Genomic DNA, 15311 nt, shown 5'->3' with positions numbered 1-15311 from the left:
GAGCATTTCGCCAAGTATGGGAAATGGGACGCTTTGTCACCCTGAATCAAATTTAATTTTTTTTGCCCAAATTTAATTTTTCATTTTCCAAATTTAATTTTTAATTGGTAAAATTTATTTTTCGCTGTTAATTTCTTTTTTAAAAACCCAAGAGGTCAAGCATTCGGCAAATTGCTATTTGTTGTCATTCATTTTGGGCCACTCTTATCAATTTTTTATTTATTTTTAATTAACATCATTCAAAATTTCATTAAAAAATTAAAAATTACTCAAAACCTCATTTATTAGAAAAAAAATCAATAAAATTTCTACAAATCTGTTTCCGGAAACATTAAGATTTTAAAGATTAGCCAGATGCTCTCGGATGTACTGAACAATTGTATCTAATTCAGCCATGGCTCCTGGCCCAGTATCGCCACACATCAAAGTTTTTTCGATGCATGGAACTTCATGGTAGCCCCACTGCTTCAGCTTGGCGATTTGCTCTGCTGTAATGGGATGCTGCCACATTTTGGTGTTCATGGCCGGGCAAAATAGAACTGGCTTCGACAGTTCCCAGGCTCGCAAGATGCACAACAGGAGATTATCACAGAGTCCAGAAGCAATTTTTCCCAGGGAATTTGCATCCAGTGGAGCTATAATTATTAGATTTGCCCATTTGGCGAGTTCAATGTGCAAAACAGGATCTCCACGTCCCTTCCAACTACTCCATTCATCTGAATCCGTAAGAACAGTAGTTCCGGAAGGAATATCCTCGGAAGAAAAGAAGTTTCTGGCACACTCTGTAACTACAACTTTAATTTCTATACTGGGAATTTCACTGGTGAGGCGCTGAATGAGTTGTGGGAGTTTTATTGTAGCCACACTTCCTGTACATCCAATGATAATCCGGAAAGCCTTCACTTCCATCTCAATTGATTTTCTGTGTTTCTTTTTCTTGATCTTCAAATCCAAGCTTACTCCACTCCTCTCTGGCCATCAAATTATTCTTCATGCGACACTCCAGATAGTCTCTGGCAAAGGATCTGCATTCAGAGTTGGAGTCTGTATTCTCGTGGAGACAGTTCATGTATTTGAGCATGGATTTCTTGCACAAGCCTTCGTGATCCAGTGGGAAACTTCCTTTGTCCGGGGCCGTTGGTGTAAACTTCTTCTGGCTGAATGTCATAGAAGACATGTCAGACGGAAAAGATTAGTTTTCTGGCCAAAATTTCCTGGTATTTCACTAAAACACTTACTCCCGGACAATTTGTTAGGTTATGTGGAGTATTTTGGTTGATGCTGCAACTACTAACCACTTGAATCGCTGCAATCGGAGAGTGGAATGGTGGGAAAAATTAACCGCCGCTTTTGTAATGCGGCTGTGTTGGATGGTGAGAACAACGAAAACATCCAAAGAAATGTGAAAAAACTAAGGAATCCTTAAAATATTTTATGAAAATAAATCGCAGAACTCTATGTAAGGTTTTTATTCTGTAAAAGTGTTTCAATTTTCTTATCTAAATTTTAGTAATTAAAGCGGCGGTACGTGAACGTTTCGGCTCACTCCTCTCATTCAGAGAAGTGTCAAAAAAAAGTTCTGGAGTGATATTTTTGCTTTTGTTATTTCTCTTCTGTTTTTCCTCATTTTTCCCTTCTTTTTGCGCCGTTTTCGTGTCCAAAAGTGTTCTCGTGTGGTGCCCCGAGAGTTTCTTATCGCGAAATTGAGGTGTGTCTCATGTTTCAATCAGAAAATCCCCAAGAAAATCCTATATCAGTGAGCTCTGTACCGTTATCTTGTACCCCCCACTTTCGCGATTTCCACCTGTTAATCATCCAAAAGAAGCCCATGTTTGTTCAGCTAATGTTCATGAGAGGCCCAATGGGGTTTCCTGGGAGTTTTCTGAGTGAATTTTAGGAAGTTTCTGTTGATATTTTGTGGAGAGAAGCTTCCTAAAATCTCAAAGAAAATTGTTAGGTGTTATGGGGAGAAAATGTGGAGAGGGTCAGTAATGGGGGCACTCGAGTCAATGATGTGTGTCCAGTGTTGACATACCTTCCTCACGGCGTCTTCCAGCACAAAGAAAACTCTTTTGGTGACTCACTCAAGTGGAAAATGCCGAGAAAATGACCAAACTTAGTTTTTAGGTTATGTTTTGATATCCACGGAAGAGCCCAGATGATATTCTCCGGATATTTTGCTTTTTTTTCTTTTCTGAAGCCTCTCTCTTCCTTTTTGCAGATTCTGAGGAGAAGATTCAGTCATCCCAGTGAACAAAAAAATCCGCAACATTGGATAAAATGCCGACTCCAGTGCTCAATGAGAGCAACAATTCAACTTCCAATGAGATCATTGTGAAGACGGCCTACAATGGCCAGAAGATGATCACCTACATCAGCGAAAGCATCACCTTTGATGAGCTTTGTCAAGAAATTCGCGGAATGTGCCAGTTTTCTCCGGACCAGGTAAGGGAGAAGGGAAATTGAAGAGGGCATTTGTGGGGCTTCTGAAGGCTTCTCCATGCTCTAGGTAACCTTTGTAAAAGAAATATTCTATTAGCAGAAAAAAAAACAAAAAAAGAGATGAGAAGAATTTTATGGAATGTTGGATTTGTGTGCATCTGTTTACATTCAAAAGTTCACAATAAAAACTCTTGAAATTACATTATCATGAAACTATATAAGATAGGGGTATGCGGGGCAAAATGTAACAGGAAAAATTTTAAAATTCTAATATCTAAAAAAAAAAGACAATGGCTTAAATTTTTATCAATAGACAGCATTACGAGTCTGATTAACCTTGTAAAGTTTTACAGAATTCGAAATATTGAAATATTGAACACTTTCAATATTTTCTCTGATATTTCATTGAGGTATTTTTATTGAGTTTTATTTTTCTTTTGCTTTTTAATTATAGTTAGGTACCGATGTCTTTTATTTTAAAATCTTTTTTGTGATTTTTTAATCAATTTAATCTCTAGTACTAGTAGAACAGTAAGCACAAAGATCATGCGAAAAACTAATTCACGGTGAGCTGTATCTCGCAAGTTCGAGCATTCCGCAAAGCTGGGAGCTGGGACACTTTGCCATCTTTTTTTTTTACTTATTTTTTTGCTTTCAAGAGCACCAGCTCAAAAGCATTGTTGTTGTTAGTAAAAATAAAAATAAAGTAAATAAATAAAATTTATAAATCTTTAAGTATCGAAAATTTCAAGGTATAATTGTAATAAATGAAGCATCAGACTTTAAGGGCAGAATCACATTGACAGTAAAATGTTCACCGTATTTCGTTAATTTACGCATTTTCATTGCAATTCTCGCACACGAGTTGGAAACGTCAAATTGAATACACGTGAAATTTGTGCTCCAACTTTTTCTTAAGATTGTGGACGTTCTGTAGATAAATTCTTGCATATTTCTACTCTCAAGAGTAGAGTAGATAAGAATATAACTTATAGTTAGTGAATTTTTGGCATAAAAAACACTTTATTGAAGTTTTCTTGTGAAATAGTTTCGCCAACCTCTTTGAGGTTAGGTCGCTGAATTCTATGAAAAGCAGGGCTATGCCCTGGAAATCCGATGCTGGCGGGGGCGGGGGAGACTTCTCCCTTTCCCCAAATGATTTCCCACCGATACTGAACAACCAGAAAAAGGGCTTTTTTGACATGTACAATGATGAGATTGAGAGGATTGCACGTGCGCAACGCTATTTGGTGATGAAGAGAGATGCAAAAGACCACGAAGATATGACTGCGGTATCTCCGTTTCTCATTGCGAGAACGATGCGGTCTTATGGTGATGTGAACAATATGTCTCGACTAAAGGATGGCACTCTTTTGGTTGAAACAAAATCAAAGAAGCAGGCGAACCGGATGATGAACATCAAGAGGATTGGTAATTTTGATATTTCTGTGACTGAACACCCGACACTCAACAAATCCAAGGGAATCATTCATTGCTGGGATCTCGCCTATATGGATGAGCAAGAACTCCTCACGGAATTATCGTCCCAGATGGTTACGGAGATCCGACAGATCAAGAGGAAGCCCACTGAACTCGAAAAGAGGGCCAGTCAAAATAGAGAGGGAAATGAAGCTTCACAATGGAAAAATACAGGAACATTTGCAGTTACGTTTGCTCTTCCGGAAGTTCCAACGTACATTAAAGCTGGTTACTTGAGAATTGATGTAAAGCCGTTCGTTCCCAATCCGTTGCGCTGCTTTAATTGCCAAAAATTTGGCCATATGAAGACAACATGTAAAGGAGCAGCAATGTGTGGGTCCTGTGCCCAAAAGGACCACTATCCCGAACCCTGTGCTGGAGGTCCAAGATGTATAAATTGTGGAGGAGACCACGAAAGCTGGTCTAGACGCTGTCCAATTTTCCGAACGGAGTTCGAGATCCAAAAGATCAGAGTGTACAACAAAATTTCTTTCGCTGAAGCCAAGAAGAGATTCATTGCCAAGATGAGTATGGAAGATAACACGTTTGCTGGAGTTACAGGAAAGAGAGAGACATCCTTTGGTGTTAACTGTGAACATTGTCTCTGTCAGTGTAATAGGAAGCCCAAGAAGGTAGTACAAGATCCGGAAGCAGCAAATCCGCAAAAGACCCAGACAGAAGTTCAAGATGAGATCGAAGCTGAAGGAGCCGTCGGAGGTGTCGAAGAAGTTTCATCCACTTACGACACTGCTAATGAAGAGGAAAGTTCTGAGGAGATGGACTTCAATGTTGAGGAGCAGAGCCATGTGTTGGAAGATACAACAGTCACAAATATTAAGGATGTTGATGACTACCAAGTCGTCTCCAAGCAGAACAAGAAACGGCAGAAGAATACCTCCTCATCCGAGGAGACAGATTCCAACCGTGTAAAGGCAGGTTTAGTTGAGAAGACAAAGACTGGGAAGAACAAAAGGAAGAAGCTTGCCGTGCTGCCCAGCGACAGCTATATTAGCAGTGTGGCCCACAAACCCGGAGTTACTCACCATGAGAAAACTGTTGATGAAGCTACAATTCGTAGGGTAATAGGTGTAGACTAGGGTAAGAATTCATGATAATTTTTGTGCGTTGGGGGGGCGGCCCGGCTGCGGGAGTTTTGGACGATCTCATGTATACTCATGGGGTTCGTGGAACTCTCGCAGTCGGGCCGTCGTCCTAGGGCACAAATAATTCAAGTATTTTTTTTTGTTATGAGTTTCCTGATTTTTTTTTCACTTTTTCTTTTTAAAATGGATTTCTTACAATGGAATATAAATGGATTTTGGAATAATTTCAGTGAATTAAAACTTATTGTTAATCAGTACAAACCTAACGTAATTTTGCTGCAGGAAACTCATTTAACTTCTAGGACAAATCCTAACTTTGCAAATTATGATATAATTGCTAACAATCACTTATTTGATACTGCTAAGGGAGGCGTTGCTATTTTGATCAAATCTGAGATACCTTACACTATTATTGACCTTTCTACTACTCTAGACGCAGTAGCAGTTAAGGTGAAAATTAAAGGTCAATTGATTTCTTTCTGTTCAATTTACATAAATCCGAGAGACAACTTATCGATCCGTCTCTTAGAAAATATCCTACACCAGCTCGGTGATACTGTTGTGATTTGTGGAGATTTCAACTCGCATAATCCTATGTGGGGTGGTACCTATTCTAACACTAGAGGTAAAGTAATTGAAGAATTTATCCAAACTAATAATATAACATGTCTAAATGACGGAAGAGCAACCTATCTCCATCCGGGGTATGGTGCGCTCACCGCAATTGATCTAACATTAATTTCTCCTGCATTGTCTATTAATCTTGAGTGGAATGTTGCGGATAATTCCTCATCCAGTGATCATTTCCCTATTTTTGTCTCTTCGTCTAACGCTTCCCAGACGCATCTGACTAGAGTAAGATGGAAGGAAGACCTGGCAAAGTGGGATATTTATGCTAAAAAAGTAGATGAATATGTTGATACAACTAAAGATTTGCCCGTGAAAGAATCAGTCGAATATTTAACAAATGCGTTGGTAAAAGCCGCAGAAAAAGCGATACCGAAGTATAGTGGTGTGATTCGAGATAGATATGTGCCGTGGTGGAATTCAGATATCTCGAGAAAGGTCAGGGAAAGAAATAAATGTTTCAAAAAATTCTATATGCACCCTACAGATAACAATTTAAAGATTTATAGAGAAAAGCAAAAGGAAGTCCGAAAATTGATGGATGAAGCAAGAAAATCCAGTTGGGAAAAATACGTTGAAAATATTAAATCTGATACTCCACCTAAGATCGTGTGGGATAAAGTGAAGAAAATTTCAGGATCTTTCAAAGGTAATCGAATAAGAGAACTAAATGTAGATAACTCTGTAATAACCGACCCCAAAGACATGTGCGAAGCTCTTGCAGACACTTTTCATAAAAATTCTGACAATTCTCATTTAAACCCAATTGAATTACAAATACAAGAGTCTCTTAGTCAATATCAGACTGTTCCTGCAGTCGTACCACCTACTAAAATTAATCAAGTCTTCACTCGTGACGAATTAGATAAAGCCTTGAGTTCGGTTAAGGGTAAATCCACTGGCCTAGACAATGTCTCATATAACATGATTAAAAAAGCTCCAGATCACGTTAAGGACTATTTATTAAAAATTTACAATAAAATTTTTTCTGAAAGGGTCTTTCCAGACGACTGGAAGAAAGCCCTCATTATCCCAATTCCGAAACCGAAAAAGGATCCCACGGATACAATAAATTACCGTCCTATTTCTCTGCTCAGTTGCCTTGGTAAAGTATTAGAAAAAATGGTGGCGAATAGAATCACATGGTGGCTTGAGAAAGAGCAATTACTATCAAAATATCAGTCTGGGTTTCGCCAATCTAGATCGACGTTAGACAATCTCTCTTGTATCCAGGACTTTGTAGCGGAAAAGATGAACAATGGCGAACATATTTTTGCTGTAAGCTTTGACCTGGAAAAGGCTTATGAAAGGCTGTGGAAGATTGTCGTTATTAAGCAATTGAGGGATTGGGGTTTTAGGGGTAATATCCTCCACTACATAGAGAATTTCTTGAGCAATAGGCAGTTTTCGGTAATGGTGGGTAATGTTCAGTCGTCATGGAGGGAACAAATAAACGGTACTCCTACGGGTAGCGTCCTATCAGTTACACTTTTCCTTACCGCCATTAATGGGATTTCAAATACTTTATCTGACAGTAATATTAGACATTTAATCTACGCGGATGATATCGTAATTTATGGTTCATCTAAAACCTCAATACATCTTCAAACTCATATTCAAAATGGCATTTCTTCTCTTGAAAATTGGGCAGCAAATCATGGCTTATCTTTTTCCCCGTCCAAGACCAAGTGGATTCATTTTTGCCGAAAGCGCAATTGTCACGATCCTGAATTAAAACTTAATGACAGAGTAATAGAATCGGTCCAAACTCTAAAAATTCTCGGCGTAACGTTCGACAAAAAACTAAATTTTAAAAAACAAATCGAAGATCTAAGGATTAATTGTCAAAACCGTTTAAAAATTTTAAAGGCTTTATCGTCAGTTAAGTGGGGTGCAAACAGAAATCAATTGCTTAAAGTACACAGAGCGTTAATTGGGGGTAAATTAGATTACGCAGCACAAATTTATGGGACTGCATCGGACCAAGCTTTAAATAGACTCAATGGGGTCTATAATGCAGGGATAAGATTGGCAACAGGAGCTTTTAGATCCACACCAATTGCAAGTGTTTTGGCTGAAGGGGGATTTCCCTCACTTTCATACAGAAGAAAGTATTTATTAATGTCTTATCTAGAAAAAATTAAGTCGCTCCCCACTCATATACTCCATGAAAAAGTTATAAATTATCGTCTTAGTAATAAAAAGAAAATATTAAAATCCTGGATAGAAATAGCGAATAATGCCCTTAAAGAAAATATGATTCCGAATTACGAAATAATTAAAAAATTTAAGCCTAGTAATCCTCCTTGGAGTTTTAAATATTCTAACATTAATTTAGCTATCAAGATCTTTTGGATGAGTGGGGCAGGCACTGTGCGTACAGTAGATAAATTCGAGGAATATTCTAGAATCCATTCTAACTGGGATATTATCTACACAGCCTCTTGTAAAAATAAAAACCTTAGCAGAATTGCGTACTGGTCTATGGACCGTAACATCTCTTTCCGAAAAAATATAGTTTCACACACGCATAACGTTAACGCTGACTTAATGTCAATTATGGAAGCCTGTGAATGTTATATTCCTGAAGGTAACCCAATTTTAATAGCTACTAGTTCCCTATCAGGCATAGAAGAGTTATTTAATCCCAAAAGTAGAAATTATTTCGTTTTAAAAATTCATGATTTTATTTGCAATTCTCAGGGTCGCACGAAGATAGTTTGGGTATGCGAAGAAATTCATGGGATGAAAGAAGTGAAGACTTTTGTGAAGGAGGACACTGACAGATATATAAGTAGAAGTAACAATATAGACTATACGGACATGAAAACTACAATTAAAAGTATTTTAAAGCAAAACAGACGGAAAGACTGGAAGGACTTAGACTTGACCAGGGGCATGACATTTCCTATGTTTCCCATATGTTTCAAGCGCGCCGAAAAATTCTGGGTTTATTAGCTGTTTTCTATTAGTGTAGAATGAATTAGCAAAAAATATAAATGCAAAATAAAAGCCAACTTAATATTGAATATGCAACCGAAAACCCCAAATTGTCAACCTACATAGTTTTGGAGATATCTCGTGAAATATGTACGAAAACAGGGAAAAATTTACACTATAATCGGTCGCATTTTTCAGAGCTAATGTCACCCTCCTGGACTTGACGAACAAATTGAGAAACATTTTCGAAAACCCAGACAAAATCGTTATCCCTGATATGAACTGTAGAAATACTTGTATTATCACCAGACTTCGAACCGGCCATACGTACGCAACACATTCCTACTTAATGAACCAAACTGATCCCCCTACCTGTCCCATCTGCAACGTTCCACTCACAGTACAACATATTCTTATCACCTGTCCCGAATACTCCCAACTCAGAAATAGCATAGGTATCACCGACATGGATTTGAAACAGTTGCTCGGAAACAATATAGTCAATCTCGCTAAAGTAGCTCTTTTCATAAGAGCTACGAATTTAACGATTTAAATTAAAATCTCTTTGGTATGCAACGTTAGCCTTTTTGCAGTGTTTCACTTAATCAAAATTTTGTTCTCTTTCTCTTTATTTTCTCTTTTTTTTTAAATTTAATTACCAAGTACAAATTTGATTTAAAAGAAAAATCCCTATCAGAAAAGAATTTCCCACTCTTATTTTAAAAGATTTCTCAACTTCAATATTTTCTGAATTTCGTATTTAAAAGCGATTTCATTTGCCTCTTTTCTACAATTTTCATAATCTTGTAATGTCCTCAGAAACGATTTTTTGGGTGATTTTTTTGACGGAATGTTTTCACGCATTGTTTAAAAAAAAAAGCTAAAGATTTTATTACTTAATTTTAAGATAAATTCTTAAGCTTGATTTTGAATATTATGAGTTGATTCATAATATTCCGATAACAATTTTAAATTTTAAATTTTCAAGTTGTGAAATGCGACAAACTTCATAACTAAGCTGAAATAGAATAACCCTTTAACACTTTAAAACCCAAGCCAAAAAATCACGTAAAAACCCAAACTGGCATAAAATGCCAGTGCAGATATTCTCAACAAAAAAGCATTTTTACAATAGTTTTTCATTCCGTAAGACTTCTACAGGACTCATAAATTCATTTTCCATAAATATTTTTCCATTTTCTTGTAATTTTTATATAAATTTCATGAAAATTGACAAAAAATGCCAAAGTGAATTTTTACAGATTCTCGTAGCAAAATGCCAATTTTCATTAAATTTCATTTTTCCTAGCAATTTGGCAAGGATTTTAGGACCCATATTAATATATTTTTCTGTAGAATTTTCAATACTTGCGTTTTTTTAAAGAAAATTTTATGTGAAATTCCAACAGGAATTCGAAAAGGAAAAACAAGGCGTAAAATGAATTTTCACCTTATTTTTCTCTATAGTACCACTTTACAACAATTCTAAGTTTTATATTATTTAATTTTTAATTATTATTTTAACATTTTCACTAATATTTGCGATTTTTTCAAATCGTGACAAATCTCAAAAAATGTTTAACAATGTAACATGTAGAATAAGACATTCAAATGCCCATTTTTAACGCCAAATCCATATAAAAAGGGACAGATAATCCTAACCGGCTTATGTAGGTGAGATTCTTAACGTGAGCTAACTCGGAGTGCATGCAAATTTGATTTAGAGCTGAAGTTGGGAGACGCCATTCAGTTATCTTGAATCAAATTCGTGAAATTATACAAATTTTGTATTTAAACCAAAATATCAAGGATTTGGATGAACTGACAGAAAAGTGTTATATGGGTGAAATGTAGACCAGAATGTTCTCTATAATTTTGCCGTAGAACTTGAACTCATCGATTACTCAGAAGCCAAGATAAGCGAGGTTTTTTGTTTCTTAACTCGTTTTTTCATCCAGAGTTCCCCAAGTAGTCATTTGTTGAACTTCAACTACATCAAAGAATTGTTGTATTTTGCGGGACTTTCCATTTAAACCCCTATCTTAAGTGTCTTGGTGGAGTAGAGGCAGTCAAATTGGCATCTGAGTGATTTCAAAGCGTTATTATTGGAAAAATCAATTTTTTCACACTTAAACGGCAAAATCGGAGTGATAGCGTAGTCTGAGTGGAAAATGATGTATGGACGAAATGTAGAGACAAATGTGCTCTACAATTATGTCGAAGTAATCATCAAAATCGGTTCAGCGACAGTCGAGATAATTGAGGTTATGTGATATTGAAATTGGTTTTTCGACTGTGGCGCCCCTGGTGTTGGTCCCACGAAGTTCAAACATTCTAGAAAGTTGTAGCATTTGGTGAGATCTTTCGTTTAAGCCCTCATTCATCAAAATCGGTCACATAGAACCAGAGATATGATTTTTTGAATTTCGTGAACTTTGACCCCTCATATCTCCGGTTCTATTGAAACCACAGCGCGCATACGCACCATTTTGGAAACGTCCTAGACTGGACTACAACATACTAAAATTTCATTAACCTGCACAATGCCGTTTTTGAGAAAAGTGACTTTGAATTTCGATGAATTTTGACGCTATCACAGCGCCACCTATGGTGACTTTTTGAACTTCCATCTGAAAGTGCTCATCGAGACGAAACCAAAAAAGTAAAATTTAGGTCGCTATGTTAATTAGAACCGGAGATAGAGGCCGGTCAATGTTCGAACTTTGACCCCTTATAGCTCGGGTCAGGGGTTATGGATCGACTTAAGGTTTTTTTTGTTTGATAGGTATAATCAACGGCTACAACATACTAAATTTTCAGCCCGATGCACAATGGATTTTTTGAGTTATTTAACTTTTAAGATTTAAAAATTTTCTTTTTAAAAAAAGCGCCCCTAGCGGTGGTTTTATGAACTTGCGATGTTAGAAGGGGAAGTGGCATTTCACGAGAGCTTTCCAAAAAGCCCTCACTTTTTAAATTCTGACAATTAGAACCGGAGTAATGGCCATTTTAAGAAATTTTTTTTGGACCCTTATAGCTCGGGTCAGGGGGGTCGGGGGACCTTAAGTTTGGTATTGATGGAAAGCTCTAAGGCCCAGCTATAACATACTAAAATTTGAGTCCGCTGAATGCCATAGGGGCGGAGCTATTGAGAAAACAAAAAAGGGGGGTCTTCAAAATGGCGGAAGGAGGGGTGGGGGGTGGGGGGTCTATGCACCAAGTTGCAATTTTCACCCGATATATAACCTTTGCCGAAAACCGCAAGTCGATATCTTTTTTAGTTTAGGAGCTATTAAGCTCCAAAGAGCGGCCGGCCGGCCGGCCGGCCGGCCGGCCGGGAACGTAACTTAGCCACATATATATTCGGAATCAGGAAGTGGCGAAACGCATTTTGGCCAAATTTGAGGTCGATCGGACGACATGAAATTTTGTTAGGATTATAGTAGGTGAGATTGTTAAGAATCTCACCTAATATGGCATTTTACGCCAATTTGGTATTCTACGCCCACTTTCTGTTTTTTTGCCTATTTTTTAAATAATGACAAAGTTATCAACTTTTTTTTGACTAAACGAAAGCTAGTTAAATTCTCTACACATTCATGTTATAACTTTAGCTTAATATTGAATAGAATTCCTACTATGAAGCTCCAAACTTAAAATTGGAGTAAAATGCCATTTTGGTTTTTGAAGTGTTAACGACGAGACAGTTTTCGAGGACCGAAAATCAGTATGAAAAATGAAACCGATAAACAAAATCAGTAAAAGGTCTTACATCTAGGCTTAGAAAATCCAACAGAGTCTGATTCGGTGTATTTTTTACCTCTAAGCGATAGGGACAAAAATAGCCCAAAAATTTAAGTAACTTTTCTGAAAATACCAATGAATGATAATTTTCACTCTAATGAAAAATATTATGTCTGAGTATTGTAGTTTCTTTTTCCAAAACGGTTTTGCTTTAAAAAATTGGAATTACAAAAAAATAATTAAAAATAATTTTCATTATGAGAATTTAAAAATTCGTCATTTTTGAGCTCTAAAATTTACTATAATAGCAAATAGCTGGAGCAAAAATATCCAGGAGGTCTCCAGAAATCAGGTCTCAACTGCTGATTTTTTTAAAAAAGATTTTTAAATGAAAATTTCGGAAATATGTAGTTAAAATGTTGTACCAGTATATGCTTAAGAACTTGAATTAAAATCAAAATTTACTATATTAAAAAAAAAGGTGGCAAAGTGTCCCGGGCTTTGCGAAATGCTCGAACTCGTGACATAGATGCTATACCGCAAAAGTATTTTCGCATCATTTACCGTTTACCGGTTCCCATTTGAACCAATTCACAAATCAGTTAAAATATCCCCCAAAATAGTTTTAAAAGTAAAAGGATTGATTTTCAGATAAAAATTTTTTATCGGTTATGAACCAGTTCATTACCGATTCAAAACCGATTGGAACCGGTTTAGTCTTGTCGGAAATTCCAAGACCTTTCCAACGACCCTAAACATGACCCCATACGCTTGATAAATGCGCACTCTAGTGTCTTTTTAACCTTTGATCTTGAAAAACCGTTATAGGAATGATTCAACGGTATTTTCGTATACAGACGAAATGTTCGTCTGGATAATGTCTAAAACATATCCAAATATGAAAAAAATCGCACGACGTGTTTTCGAGAAATCCCAAAAAAACGTGGTTTTGGAGGGGTGGGAGGGGAATTAGAGGCATGTTAACGATCCTTGAGTCGACTTATGGGGGGTCCCCCGAAGGTCCTAAGTCTCTATCTCTAACCGTTTGGCCTCTAGAGCTGGCGACAGTCGGACGGACAGACGGACAAACAGCGTGACGACATTTCTCAAAAATCGTCTGAAACCTGAAGATTTGTTAAGAAAAGTGGTCTCCAGGGGGTGGAAGGTGGAAATTGGGGGGGGGGGGTGCAAAAATCGAGGGATTATATACTGCTCTCTCCGTAGAGTTTGAGCAGTAAAAAAAATAGAAAAATTGGGTGATTTTTTCCAATCTTTTTGACCTACGTAACGTTACGTTACCAACCGATTTAAATATTTTTAAAGGTGTTGTTGGTATTTTTTTTTTAAATTCAATAATTGGCTTTTAAGTTTAATGAAATAAATATCAGAAATAAGTTTATTTTCAAAACTTTGCAGAACACATAATAACTCTTAACAAAAACCTTTACTTCTATTTAATACTGCTTTGAACAAAATTAAACATAGATGATTCTTTTGATAGCCAAAGTAGGAAGTCTTTATCTTGATTGATAAATTTAAATTATGTGCTCTATATAGCAAATACATTTTCTTTCATTTAAATTGATTTTTCGTTCTGATGGGGAAGTCTCTACAATGTGCAAGTCTTTCAAGAATTCTTTTCAAGAAGGATATCATCAAATCAGTTTCTATTTTCTTTGAAGGTTTTCACCATGAAGTGGGTAGACGAAGAGAATGATCCGTGCACTATTTCGTCGCAGCTCGAGCTAAACGAAGCCATTCGCTTGTACGAGCTTAATCGAGATTCTGAGCTTCTAATTCACGGTGAGTTGATGAATTTTTCCAACACTTGTCTGATCTCAGCGCATTTCCACAAGCTTTTGTGGTAAAAAAAAAATTGTGTCACTCTTTGTGTACTTTTATTTTGGAGTTTTTTTTGTCGATAAGATCACTTTTTGTTCCTGCAAATGGGGGGAAAGGAGAGTGAGATAGTGAGAGCGTATTAGATAAGATTTTGCCTCGAAAGAGAGTTCACCACACCCGAAATCACTCGGAATATTGTGGAATTGTCTGTGATTTTCTTGTGTATCTTGTTTCTTTCAATGCTTTTGCTGCGAAAAAGTCGCCAAGAGTGTGTTATTTTTGGTGGAATGGGCAAAAGTGCGGGAAAAGTGGAGGAAAAGGATGAAGAAAGTGAGTGTTTCTTGCTGAAAATTATTCTATACGTTAAAATTCTTCCCATTATTACGCCTTTTTTAGGCTTCACTCTATCTGTTGCTTTTTTCTTTTAGGCACTTTGTGCAAATGTAAACACTTTTATTGGTTATCTCGTGGACATACAATATTCTCTTTCATGATTAATTAGGAAGGTGTTTATTTGTTATAGTATTAAAAATAAACACAGAAGGTTTTTTTGTTAATCGTCGTCTCAGTCAAAATCTATCGGAGTTTTTTCCAGGCTTTTTTTTTAAATAGTCAAATGAAAAATTACGACATTAGAGCGCGTTAAAAAGAAGTGTTTAATAGTGAAATACAAGTTGAGAATAGTTTGTTGGTCAATTATAAAATCAAATAGAGGTGAAAGTTAAAGCTCTCTAAAAGTTCGAAGCTTGAATAATTTTATGGTGATTTTGTGAAATTAAATGAAATTAATGGAAAATTTGTAGAAATTACAGTGAATTTCAGTGAATCAAATTATGATCTTTTTAGACTGCTGATAACGTTTTACCAATATTCTGATGTATGTTTACACATAGAGAAAAGTATGTTAAACAAAGTGATAAGTGTGTAAGACTTTGTGAGAGCGATGATTTTTTCATTGCAAAATTGGTTTGTGGACAAATGCCATAAAAGTTTCGTCGACGTCGCTTAGGGTAAGAAGGGGCAATTTGGAATCATGTCTAATTTGGAACTTTAAGATTTCCTAATGCTTTTAGATAGCAAAAAGGAAGAAAAAAACAACGAAGAAGTACTTTCGAATGTAAAGTCTTGTACTTC

At 36.4% G+C, this 15311-nt stretch overlaps 3 protein-coding genes across 4 annotated transcripts in view; 1 reads left to right on the top strand and 2 right to left on the bottom strand.

Moving 5' to 3' along the window:
- Positions 1 to 265: 265 nt before the first annotated feature.
- On the bottom strand, positions 266 to 909 carry LOC129801947 (phosphopantothenoylcysteine decarboxylase). Its single transcript, XM_055847446.1, has one exon. It carries the CDS (start codon positions 907 to 909, stop codon positions 340 to 342), a length of 570 nt encoding a protein of 189 aa, XP_055703421.1. The 3' UTR covers positions 266 to 339.
- Position 910: 1 nt separating this feature from the next.
- LOC129801948 (cytochrome c oxidase assembly protein COX19) lies at positions 911 to 1177 on the bottom strand. The gene has a single exon (XM_055847447.1). The coding sequence runs from the start codon at positions 1175 to 1177 to the stop codon at positions 911 to 913; it is 267 nt and encodes an 88-aa protein (XP_055703422.1).
- A 343-nt stretch (positions 1178 to 1520) lies between these two features.
- The window catches only part of LOC129801945 (atypical protein kinase C), a 154142-nt gene continuing 140351 nt past the window's right edge, over positions 1521 to 15311 (top strand). The window contains exons 1-3 of one of the 2 annotated variants that reach the window (XM_055847443.1): positions 1521 to 1708; positions 2222 to 2445; positions 14018 to 14138. In XM_055847443.1, the coding sequence (XP_055703418.1) occupies positions 2281 to 2445; positions 14018 to 14138 (286 nt within the window). In that variant the 5' untranslated portion in view covers positions 1521 to 1708; positions 2222 to 2280. The remainder of the gene's footprint in view (positions 1709 to 2221; positions 2446 to 14017; positions 14139 to 15311) is intronic. The other variant, XM_055847442.1, reaches the window with a different exon arrangement.

Source organism: Phlebotomus papatasi, chromosome 2 (genome assembly GCF_024763615.1).
Source record: "Phlebotomus papatasi isolate M1 chromosome 2, Ppap_2.1, whole genome shotgun sequence".
NCBI classification, from domain to species: domain Eukaryota; kingdom Metazoa; phylum Arthropoda; class Insecta; order Diptera; family Psychodidae; genus Phlebotomus; species Phlebotomus papatasi.
This window is presented reverse-complemented; position numbering and strand designations above follow the sequence as displayed.